The 12,687-nt window shown below is 32.7% G+C and overlaps 1 protein-coding gene across 1 annotated transcript in view; it reads left to right on the forward strand.

Moving 5' to 3' along the window:
- The first annotated feature begins 2,980 nt into the window (after positions 1–2,980).
- Positions 2,981–12,687, forward strand: part of LOC112513577 (B3 domain-containing transcription repressor VAL2-like) — a 19,893-nt gene continuing 10,186 nt past the window's right edge. The window contains exons 1-12 of the mRNA XM_025119880.1: positions 2,981–3,276; positions 3,454–3,604; positions 5,432–5,513; positions 5,599–5,700; positions 5,965–6,578; positions 6,670–6,766; positions 6,849–7,023; positions 7,307–7,383; positions 7,643–7,948; positions 8,056–8,105; positions 8,272–8,385; positions 8,600–8,667. Coding sequence (XP_024975648.1) covers positions 3,486–3,604; positions 5,432–5,513; positions 5,599–5,700; positions 5,965–6,578; positions 6,670–6,766; positions 6,849–7,023; positions 7,307–7,383; positions 7,643–7,948; positions 8,056–8,105; positions 8,272–8,385; positions 8,600–8,667 — 1,804 coding nt within the window. The 5' untranslated portion in view covers positions 2,981–3,276; positions 3,454–3,485. The remainder of the gene's footprint in view (positions 3,277–3,453; positions 3,605–5,431; positions 5,514–5,598; positions 5,701–5,964; positions 6,579–6,669; positions 6,767–6,848; positions 7,024–7,306; positions 7,384–7,642; positions 7,949–8,055; positions 8,106–8,271; positions 8,386–8,599; positions 8,668–12,687) is intronic.

A 12,687-nucleotide genomic window follows, 5' to 3' on the forward strand; every position in this document is an offset into this window, starting at 1 on the left:
TTGAAATAAAATTAATAGCACAATTAATATTTGTATGATTTGTTATTTTAAGAAGACTCTATAATAATACTTGAAAACTTATTACTTTTGTTATGTGTATAATTTTGTCAAAGATATTTATTCAAGAAATTGAGTGTGAATTTGTTGCTCGGTAAAAGACATCTCATCATCACCAAAATCCCATTTTTATATCAATTTTCATACAATTTCACTGCAATTTTAACAACAATTTTTATTAGGTGAAATGTACAACAAATTTGGTATTTGATATTTTTGCAAGTTCGATGTATATATAATTTTAGTTTATTTGATTACAAATGCTATTTTAGTTATAATATATTTAATATTATATTATAAATTATACTTATATTAGTTCATATATGATACATATGTATAAATAATAAAACATAAAAAATGATACATATATATATATATATGTGTATATATATATGTATATATTATGATTCAAGAAAACAAAAAAAACATATCTGAAGATGAAATTTGACTAACGCATAGTAGAATTTTAATTGTCTGTATATTGTTTGTTCAAATGTGTTATAAAATTACTAGAAGAGTACTCGCGCAATGCAGCGAGACACATCTCGATTTTAATGTTCTATTTTATGTGTTTTTAATTAAACAATAATGATTTTATTTTTGAATAAAATATAAATTTGAAAATATCATAAAATTTTGAAAAAAATATATCAATGTTAATATCAAATCAACTATTTAAAAGTTCTCATTTTTTTATGTAATTTCTTTAATTTATTTTTTTATTATAATTTAATTTAAGTTTAATAACGAAATAATTTATTTTTACTTTAATAATATAATATTTTATAAATATAATAATTAAGTATTATGTTAGAACTCAATGATTATCCTAATTATATTTTAGATTTTTTATATTTAAAATGAGATATTTATCCTGTATTTGATTATGTTTATCTGTAGTTAGTTACACGAATTCAGRTATGRAGYTTTAATAAGTTGTACTTAYGCACAATCTACTTGYAATCTTGAGTTTTAAGTAATATGCATTAATAAACAATATTTTAAGCATAAAAAATGGTTTTTAAGAGTTTTTGTCAAGTGCTTTATAATATAGTATAGATTATAACAAAAAGTTTATGCATCGAATTTATATCAACTAATAAAAATAAGGATATTATTAAAAAAGTATATAAGTTAAGAATATGAAATAGACTTTTAATAATTTTTATGGTGCCAAAAATAATGTAATGCATCGTTCAAGTTTAAGTTTAGTAATGCATGCACATAAATTGTAAGATTTTACTCCATCTATCCGAACCAAATTGAAATTTAGTAATAAGATCTCAAAAGTTAAGTCCTCTTCACCAGGTTAACATTTTTCTTGGTAAAGCCAATGTTTGCGTAACCAACACCTGTAATATTTAAATATGAATGTAGAAATTGAATAACAATCATCACGGTTCGATGAACTGAGACTCTCACCGTTTGCACGTATATGCCTTTGAATTTGAGGGGTCCAATTCAATTGATTTGTTTGCATAAGCAAGAACTTAGCTTCTGCTCCTAAAGAAGAATTACAAAAGTGATTTGTATATTAAGTAGACAGATCATAGATAATACTACTATCAATTAGAAGTAAATAGATGGTTTGTGTTTGAACAGTCAAAAATAAGACAAAAGCTTGTGGTAGAATTATGGAAACGTCAAAAAATCAGAGATTATATTTAAGTTAAAATGAGATCTACATTTTAACTCATGGTATATTGTTTGATTTTGCTAATATTTGAGTTAACATGATGTGTTCCAGTAAGTTTACATAATGTTTTTAGACGTCTTTTAAAACATTCTTAAAATAAAGTGTAGAATTAATTTTTTTAATGACATTTTTTTTAAATACAAATACAAAAATACGTCGTATAGAAAATATAACTTTTCAGAAATCGAGTTAATAAGAAATTAAAACTTTAATGATCAAAAATATGAAAAAAAAAATTTGCATGGAAAATATTTAATTATTTATTATAAACAATAACAAAAATAATATAGTTTTTCGTATGTATTAATTTTTTTATCAAAAAATATACAGTTTTACTAAATTTAAAAGACTTAAATAACAACAACAACAACAAAACCAAAAATGATATTTAATAAAACAAAAAGACAAAATATAAAAAAGACTAAAATACACCTAATTTAAATAAAAGATTTTTAATAGATTTAATCTCGTGGATAAAAACAACAATAAATTACAAACCATAAAGATGAAAGTAACAATAAATTACAAAATATATAGACGAAAAACGAAATTTCAAAACCATAGGAACAAAAATCATAGTTTACTCGAATATAAAACAAATTAATTCGTATATATTTATGATATTTAATAATATGATTAAATATAAAATTATTCAATATTAGGCTCGTATCGAAGGTATTAATGCAACGATGTAATAATATATTTTGTAAAAGAGAAAACATATTTTTTAAATATACTTGCAACTATTTATATCAATATGGTAAGTATGAAAAAGAGAAAAAAGCAATATAAAATAAATTAAATAATTAATTATAAAAATATAAATATAATTTAAAAAATAAAAATGATTTAAATTTTGAATATCATAAAAAAAATGGTCGTTAAAATGATTGTTTATTTGAAACAATTTATATTTTTTTAATAAAAAATACTTATTAATTTATTATAAGTTAGAATAATTTAACTTATATAAAAACTTCTTATTATCGGTTTTGCATTACTGTAAACTATTTATCCAAACACTTAAAAATACTTATTATTAATACTACACCGAAATAAATAAATAAATTGTTTTAATAAACAATCCAAAGTATCCCTTAAAAATTCGATAATAATTATAACTCTAAATAATAAACATATCTTACTACAAAATTAAGGATCCGATTTGAATGTGTCGCATCTTCCATCATCACCAGTCACCACCACCTTAGCATTATTAAAAAAGAAGAGGAGAAAAACTTGAGCACCAATGGCAATTGCCTTGGTAAAAATTTCTACTTACAAATCATACGCACAAAGAAAGGAAGGCTGGATTTGAGTAGAAGCCTCTGTTTGCCGTATCTTCAAGCGTCGTGCATGCAACTCTCTCTCCTCACTATGCTTCATGAAGTTTCAATCGCCGGCGAATCCCTAATCCGGCGAACCCACATCACATCAGCAACAACCACAACTCAACAACAAACTACCATTCAAACTTGTTCCTTCAATTACTCTACCACAAGTCAGAACCATACTGCGAAGATGTAAGATTCTTTTAACTCACCATTACTTGTTAGTATGTAGGAATTACTTTCTAGAAATGACTTCTTTTGATTAGTTTCAGGGTTTGAAAAATCTGTTATTTGTTTTTGTAGATAAGTTGACCAATTTTTTATGGTACTTGATCATTTCTCCTGTTGGATTGGATTTGAATTTTCTAGGGTTAGGGCTTTTCTGTAACTGATGTTTATGGATGGAGCCTGAAGTATGCATGAATGGATTATGCGGGGCTCTATTAGCAGCAGAAGGTGATTATAAGAAGGGTTGGGCTTTGCGATCTGGTGGTTTTGCAAATCTTTGTGATAAGTGCGGGTAATCCCAAATCTCTTCAATTTCCTTTTTGAAATTTGCGTAATTTATTGGAAAACTGGAATTAGTATTTTATTTTATACAACAGTGTTCAGTATTGGGTGTCATTTACTTATGATTTCCACAATCTCTTGCTTATTTTTATCCCCAAATTGTTACATTCTAGTTCAATTTATGTAAAGAGAAATTGCATTTTGCAAAAGGGAATATGGTTAATGTCTATGCTGTCAATCGCACCGCTATAGCAGTGAGAAATCGCGGTGCCGTGGTGTTTACCGCATTCTGACCGCAATTATCAGTTGAGATAGCAGTGTTAAATCTGCGCTTTTTCTTGTGCTTGATTTTTTTTAACTTTAGTTGGGGTATTTAGTGTTGGGTTCAAATAACTGGGTCTGGGCTGTTGTTTTGCCTCGAGCTCTTTTAGGTTTAGGTTAAGATTTCTGAGGTTCACGTCTTCAGAGTTCTAAAATTGCTCAACAATGTTTCAAAATGATGTCAATTTTGAATCTAAATTTAGTTTGTTTGACTTTATTAGTAATTTGAGACTTCAAATTCTTTTTAATTGTTAGGAGCACGTATTTAGCTGCCGAAACATACATATTAATATGTAATTTCGATGGACTTTTGACTGCCAAAATATACATACAAACATACATTTATATAATTCTAATCATCATATGAAACGCTATTTTTGGACTGCTATGCCACCGCTTTGCTATCGCAATAACCGCTATATTAAATCACAGTCGTGACCGCTATATTAAATCACAGTTGTGACCGCGATTTTAGATTTTAACGTGTAACAGCATAGGTTAATGTCTATTCAATTCCTTTTTCAAAACAGAGGTTACGGTACATGTATGTAATATTTTGGAATCTTTTACGTTGATGTATTTTTCTTAAAACAGCTCATGTGTAGGCTCCTCCAACATCCAGAAAATTAGTCTTTGTGCAGTTCTCATCTTTCTCGATCATCATCTTATATGTTCATAGCTCAACCTTATATTATTTCAAATAAATTTGATGGATTGTTAAGCTTTAAGCCTGAGGCTACAATAATTACAGATATAGACCGTGAGTTTGAATAAGTTACCAGTATTTACAATAAATACATGTCGTCATGAGAGTTAGATTTGAGAAGCAAATTTGACCAACAATAATACTAATTGGTTCCTATTGATGCTTAACAATACACATGAACATAGAATTTTCTATTTCTGTAGTCTTACTTCCCACATGTTGTCAACTTGTTGCTATAATAATTAGAGTAGACATATTTTGTGTGTGTAATTAATCACTCTATAATTGTAGATTCCTATCTATTTTTCATTATCTTTACACCTATAACAAAAATGACAACAACATGCTTTTATCCCAACTAAAAATGTAACCAAAAAGAATTATGTGGTGAAATCCAAAAGCAAACATAAGGAGGTGAGTATTTAGCATAATGTTTTGAGTTTAGTTAGTTAGCTTATTAGGAGTTGTATAAGCAATATGTCTTGAAGGTGGATATTTGAACATCTATTTTTTGCATACAGATGATAATTACTAGACTACCAGTTTTTGGTGACTAAGATTTGAAAGGGGGTTGAGTTGTGAAAAGCGATGATGCTTAAATGGTGGAGGCTATCTCTAATTATAATTCTAACATAGTCTAGAGAGGTGCTTTATTTTATGGAACAACCTACTAAATCTTACAAATATCCCACTGGCAGTTGACTCAATAATAATTACAACTCAGTTTATTTGCTGTTTTGGCTCAATTCTGTTAAGAGAATGTTTTATTCTGCCAGCTCTTTTAACATTCAAACTTCTGTATTGTTCCAGTAGTGCATATGAGCAACTAGCTTTCTGTGAAGTGTTCCACCTAGATGACACTGGTTGGAGGGAGTGCACTTCTTGTGGCAGAGTAAGCTTGTACTAAGTTACCTCCATAGATGGTTTTTCCATTATTCACTTGCCTCTGTGTAATTGGGTTTTTTCTTTTAATGCAGCGACTCCATTGTGGATGTATCGCTTCCAGCGCTTTCCTTGAATTACTCGACAATGGTGGTGTAAGTTGTATCAGCTGCTCAAGTACTCTGGGGCATAATCCTGTAAGATGATATTGCTTTGACTTACTGTTACGAATTCCATTTAGACATGTTAATATCGAGCAATGATCTGATGGTGCATTTCCTGACCCAGTAGCTTCAACCTTTGTTTCCAAACAATTATAGATATATGACTTTCATATGTTTGGTGTTCAACTTTTCATTATGATTATCATTTTCTTTTGGAGATGCTAAATTGTGGCTATGGGGATTGAGGAATATCTACTTCATGTTTCTAATATTGAGGATTTACTAATTTACATGCAGAAGACTAGAGAGGAGAAGACCAAAGAAACTGGCATTTCGGTAGAAAATAGTGTTGGAGAAACACGATCATCCTCTATTGATAATCATGTAAATGTTGGCAACTTGAATAAGATAATGTTGACAAAATTGAATGATGGTGAAGAATTATTGATTCCATCTGAGAATGCTGTTGCATCTACCTCTCAAATGAAGCTAGAAGAATACGGAACCACGCCCATGTCTCTGAATGGAACTTCTGAATCTCCCCATGCAGCGGGAATTATCAAATATAGAGAAAGTACAGGACTTAAAGATGTATATGGATCACTTGTCCAAACGAACTTAACCATTGGCTTGTCGGCTGCCCCTGGGAAGCCAGTTTTATGTCCTAGTACAGCTGTTGAAGAAACGGAATTGAACAAAACTTTTTCTTCCTTCCAACAGGGGACATGGTCTCGTCATCTTTTGCCCAAAGTGCCAAAATCCATCCTTCCTCAAGGATTTAATGCAAATCCTGGTATGAGTTCACAGATAAGGGTTGCAAGGCCACCTGTTGAGGGGAGGGTTAAAAATCAGTTGCTTCCTCGTTATTGGCCCAGGATTACAGAACAAGAGCTGCAACAAATATCTGGAGAGTATCCATGCTTACAAATGCATTGTTTATTTATTTCTTTTAGATCCTTGTGTTACATCGTACTTTGCATTTCTTTAATTTTTCCGTCTTAGCTCAAATGCGACCATTGTGCCATTATTTGAAAAGGTTCTTAGTGCCAGTGATGCTGGTCGAATTGGTCGCTTGGTTCTCCCAAAAGCATGTGCTGAAGTAAGCTGGACGCTATTATCTTCTCAATCTTTAGTAGAATGACGTTAGCTTGTTTTATGAGTAAATTTCAACTACTTTGCAGGCATATTTTCCACCCATATCTCAACCTGAGGGGCTCCCTCTGAGAATTCAGGATGTGAAGGGCAAAGAATGGCTGTTTCAGTTCAGATTTTGGCCAAATAATAACAGCCGGATGTATGTATTAGAGGGTGTTACCCCATGCATACAGTCGATGCAGTTACAGGCTGGGGATACTGGTACTGATCAAAAACCTTAATTTTTTTACTAGTCAACAGGTCAGCCATGATTGCCCTGCTATGTTTCAGTTCAGATGGATCCACGGGTCTGAACTAGATAAATGCAATAATAAGTTATATCTCTAAGACCAATCATTCTGTGGCTATACAAAACCAAAAGATTTTGATCATGAAACAAGACTGTATCATTCAGTAATTGTACTTCTTTTATTACATATAATCCAGTAGTTCTGGATTTCATTATTTTGGTTACTTTTTCTTATCTTCAACTGTTTCTCCCCAGTGACATTCAGCCGAATGGAACCTGAAGGAAAACTTCTTATGGGCTTCCGGAAGGCCTCAACTAGTACCTCTTTGCAGGTATCTCACTTTTGAAATGATACCTTTGCCGAGTTTAAGATCAGCGATAGCTTTTACTAGAGATTTACTCATATTAATTTATATATAGTTTGTTAGAACCTTTCGTACAGCTAAACTTTATTTTTGTTGACCTATTCCTATTTGTTTGGATAAAAACGGCTTGTTGTCATCTCTATCTGCCATGCATAATTGTACTTTACTTTTTTGGGTGTTATTATATTTGGAACCTTGTGATAGTAATTACTGTAGCATTCTCCAGTTGATGAAAGGAAGCACATATTCCCATCTAAGTGAGTTCTCAAGAAATGTAAATCTGCCTAATGGGGATGTTGGTTGGCACACAAATGAGCAGCTTGGAAGCAAGTTAATGGCTGGCTCATTTCCACCATCAGAGAAAAAAAGAAGTCGAAATATTGGGTCAAAAAGTAAAAGGTTGCTCATTGAAAGCCAAGATGCTCTGGAGATAAAACATACATGGGAAGAATCACAAGATATGCTCTTCCCATCCCCTCTTCAGAAGCCAAGCGTTGTTACTATAGAGGACAATGAATTTGAAGAATACGAAGTAAGTAATATTTATTGGTCATATCTCGTGCAATTTTTGGTAACCTCCTGTTATTGGTCAATCTTGTGAAAGTTGTTTATGTATCATTTTTTTACACTTTTTTGTAGGAACCTCCTGTTTTTGGCAAGGGGAGTATATTCACAGTTTGCTCATCTGGGTAAGGATCTTTTTGTCCAATATAATTCAAGCAAGTTTCATGTCACCAAGTTTTATACATCAGCGTTTGATTATATAACCAATTCACTTTTATTCTACTAAAGAAGAGTGAGCGTTTTCAAACATGCATCAAATGTTTGCTTGACATGGAAAGCTTCATGTTTCAGCGAGCAAGAACAATGGACTGAGTGTGATAATTGTTCCAAATGGCGAAGGTTGCCAGCATATTTTCTTCTCCCCCCTAGATGGACATGCCAAGATAATGTATGGGACCAGAGCAGGTCAGTTATGAGGATCATTGTTATGATGTGATGCATGTAAATATAAGCATAGACCAAAGGGCCATTGGCTCAGCGGTACCTAGTAAGCCCACCTTCCTGGAGGTCGCGGGTTCAAGTTTCACTGAAGGTGAAAAGTGTGAGTTTAATTCGCCGTATATAAATATGGTATAATTAAAAAAAGTTTAGCTTTTACTTACTAAATCTGTGTTCTTAGGGCTGCCTGTCTTGCACCAGATGAACTAGGCCCTAGAGAACTTGAGAACCTTCTTAGAATGGCCAAAGGTATGATGCTCTTATAATTTGTTAGTATTTTTTAAAATTTTAATCATTATTCTATATTTTTTCTCACCATACATCTCGTGTGATTAAAACCCTTGACCTCAGGGTTCCACTCAAAGGTGGATATTTTTGTTGTTGTTTGGTTGGTTTTCCATTAAGTCCTGCATGGATAAAGCTGACTGTTTGGATTGGGAGGGTGTTTTTCATAAATGGAAGAGCGTGTTTTTTAATTGGGAGGGGAAGTGTAACACCCCCGTCCCGCGTGGTCAAAGACGGGATATGTCACAATTGGGATAAAAAAACGTGCTATATAAAACAGAGCATCTAATAAAATTTACCAAAAGATAATTACATAACCATAGACGGAGATAACGTGTCTCAAAATACGGTCCCAAAATATCAGTATATCTACATTRGTCATCAAAAGTTTAACAAAAGTATGACTTAATGAGTTATCTTCAATATTATCATCTCCGTAGCTCTCATCCCAAAATCCCTGCTAAGTCATGTACCTGCCGAGGACAAGAAAATCTCGGTTGAGCTTAATGCTTAGTGAACGGATAATAATATAAATAAACAATGAATATGAGATAACAAGTTCAAAAATAATTTATAAAGCCAAGTGATAATCCAAAAGAAAGTCAAAATGCCCCAAAAGCATATCAAGGGTCCGAAGACCAAACTGCATCACGAGGACGCATTGTTCCCAAAGGATGATCAGTCCATTCAGGCACAAGTGAGGAAAGGGGTGTGAGCACAACACAACAATCCTCTCCGTGAATTTAACCACGACCACAATTCAATATCCGATAACGGTTCCTAGGATCGATCCATACGCCCTCTATTCGACCGGTACATAATCAAGTCCACTTTAAGGACTATAAAAATGAGGACGCCATGATCGTTTTAGTCACCATGGAAACATCTCAATACCGATGCTCCAGTTATTGAGTCTATAGTAAAATATTTCACAAATGAAACAATAAAACAAGTCAAGTGATCAAAATGATCCATATTCCGAAAAAGAATATAAGTCGTAATTYAAAAGGAAACAAAGTTCAATAACATTTGATAAGCATATAGGATATTCAGAACAAATTATTCGGAATTTATCACAGATTATCCGGATTAGGAAGCCTTACGCAAATGGCTATCCCCGTGTCAAGTGAGATATGAACTCCGTACCTTAACCGAATTTGACAATTAACGCACGATCAAACGGAAATTCACGATCAAGTTTGATTTACCCGCGTGCCTAACGAATGTATAAACGAGTTACTATTTATAAAGCATAGAAACCATAATATAACTATTCTAATAAATTTACTTAGGTCTTAATGTACTTGATACAAAATGAAACTCAAACGTAAAAAGTTAACCTTATTCTCTTTCGATCCAACCGTTTTCGACCCTCTTATTTCTAAGCATTTTTATCTTACTTAGAGACCAATCTAGATTATATTGTCTAAATGAAAGTTGTAGATTGGTATCATACGAGTCTAATGCTTTTGAAATCATCTTATTTGGATCATCCATCTATTTTATATGAATTTCACAAAACTGTAAATTAATCCCGGGTACAGTGTAAACAGCCTCAAAAACACACTGTTTTGAGTCACTTAGAGTCATAACTAGAATTTTGACCTTTAATGAAAGTTGTAAAATTCCAGTTGTAGTATGCAGTATGATCTTCCTGACTGCAAAATACGAGCTTAATCCGACTTACGGTTTGTGAGTTATACACTGTCAAAGTACGGGAGTTACATTGTCGGTAAAATTCGATTCCGTAATTCCCGACTAACTTTTATGATCCAACTTTCATGATTTGCTATATTTACATGCTATAAACGTACTTCAACAAACTAAACAGTAAAACAAGTCCAATGGTCGTTAACCTAAGCTTAATCATGCATTTTTACTCCTTTCGACATTTAACCGAACAATTGGTGTACGGTTAAACATTTACCCACAATCTAACTATAATGAAACTATAATATACTCTTTTCATTTCTACATCAATATAGCCAGTACTAGCATCCTAAACATCAAATATATCATGATTTTGACAAAATCAATCCTTAAACTTAGATATAAACACAGTTTATAAACTAGTCTAAATAACCCTAAAATAAACACCTTAATGAAACTGAATGAAACTTATACCTTTAAGAAAGGTTCGTAGAGTGGATTTCAAATATATAATTGTTACTTCGATCCTCTTACTAACTTGACGAAAATTTGAAGAGAAGATGAAAAATTTAAAGAGAGAGAAATTAAGAAAAGAAAGAAGAAAACAGAAACTAAGACGGTGTTCACCGCCTCATCCATACACACACATATATATATATATATATATATATATTTTTTTTCTTTTTTTTAATTATATATATATATATATATATATAATGTTTAATCGTTTGACGGTTTTAACCCTTCAAGTTTATATTCTCAACTTTACGTCAAATTAGGTATAAACTCCACTTTTGACATAAAACTGGTCTGAGATACAAGTTGGTTAAGCATATGGTACAAATATATTATGCATAATTCTACCAAAAATTTACTTAAYCCAATTTGTACGAGTTAACGAAACCTGGATATTATAATCCTCCCCTYCTAAAAAGAATATTTCGTCCTCAAAATTTAGATAGGGTTAGAGGATTTACATGATTCGAATAGATAAGGGTATTCCTTTCGCATAGATTCTTCCGTTTCCCATGTGGCTTCTCGCTCAGAATGATTTCGCCATAACACTTTAACGAACGATATTGACCTTCGTCGCATTTGTCTCTCTTCTCGATTAATTATCGCCTCTGGTTCTTCAATATAAGAGAGAACTTTTTCAACTTTTTCCAACGGATAATCAATCACATGGAGAGGGTGATAATGATATCCGCGGAGTGACGAGATATGGAAAACGTTATGGATATGTGAAAGTTGAGGAGGTAACGCTAGGCGATATGCCACCTCTCCAACACGTTCCAGTATTTCGAAGGGTCCGATATATCTTGGACTAAGTTTACTTTTAATTCCAAACCTACGAATACCTCGTAACGGTGAAATTTTTAGGAAAACGTGATCACCCGTTTGGAACTCTAAATGCTTTCGATGCTTGTCAACGTAACTTTTCTGCCAAGATTGAGCCTTTTTCATTTTCTGTTTTGCGATATCGACTTGTTCAGTAGTAATCCCAACAAGTTCGGGTCCTTCAATAGCCCGTTCCCCCACTTCATTCCAACAGATCGGTGTTCTACATTTCCGACCATATAAAGCTTCGTACGGGGCCATGCCAATACTAGCTTGCCAACTATTATTATACGCGAACTCCACAAGATATAGGGACTCGTCCCAACCACCAGACCACTCAAGAGCACAAGCCCGTAACATATCTTCTAGAGTTTGAATAGTTTGTTCAGTCTAACCATCTGTTTGTGGATGAAAAGCTGAATTCATAGTCAATCGCGTACCCCAAGCTTGGTGAATACTTTTCCAAAATCGAGAAGTGAATCGCGGATCTCGGTCCGATATGATAGAAACTGGAGTGCCATGCAACCTCACGATTTCCCGCTGGAATAGATCGGACAGTTTACTAACATGGTACGTCTCCTGTATAGGTAAGAAATGAGCCGATTTTGTCAAACGGTCAACTATTACCCATATAGCATCATGTCGTCTCTAAGTTTTCGGCAGTCCTGTCACAAAATCCATAGAGACATGTTCCCATTTCCAAACTGGAATCTCTAATGGTTGTAACAATCCACTAGCCCGTTGATGTTCAATCTTCACTTTCTAGCAAGTAAGACATTTTGCCACGTATTCGGCTATATCCCTTTCATACTGTTCCACCAAAAGTATTGTTTTAGATCTCGATACATCTTAGTGGATCCGGGATGAATTGAGAATAACGAATTATGAGCTTCACTCATAACTGCTTCTTTGAGTTCAGGATTGTCGGGTACACAAAGTCGATTAGAGAACCAGATAATACTTTTATCATCAACTCGAAAATTAGACTGTGAATCA

The sequence above is a fragment of the Cynara cardunculus genome (genome assembly GCF_001531365.2).
Source record: "Cynara cardunculus var. scolymus isolate 2C chromosome LG 5, CcrdV1, whole genome shotgun sequence".
NCBI classification, from domain to species: Eukaryota; Viridiplantae; Streptophyta; class Magnoliopsida; order Asterales; family Asteraceae; genus Cynara; species Cynara cardunculus.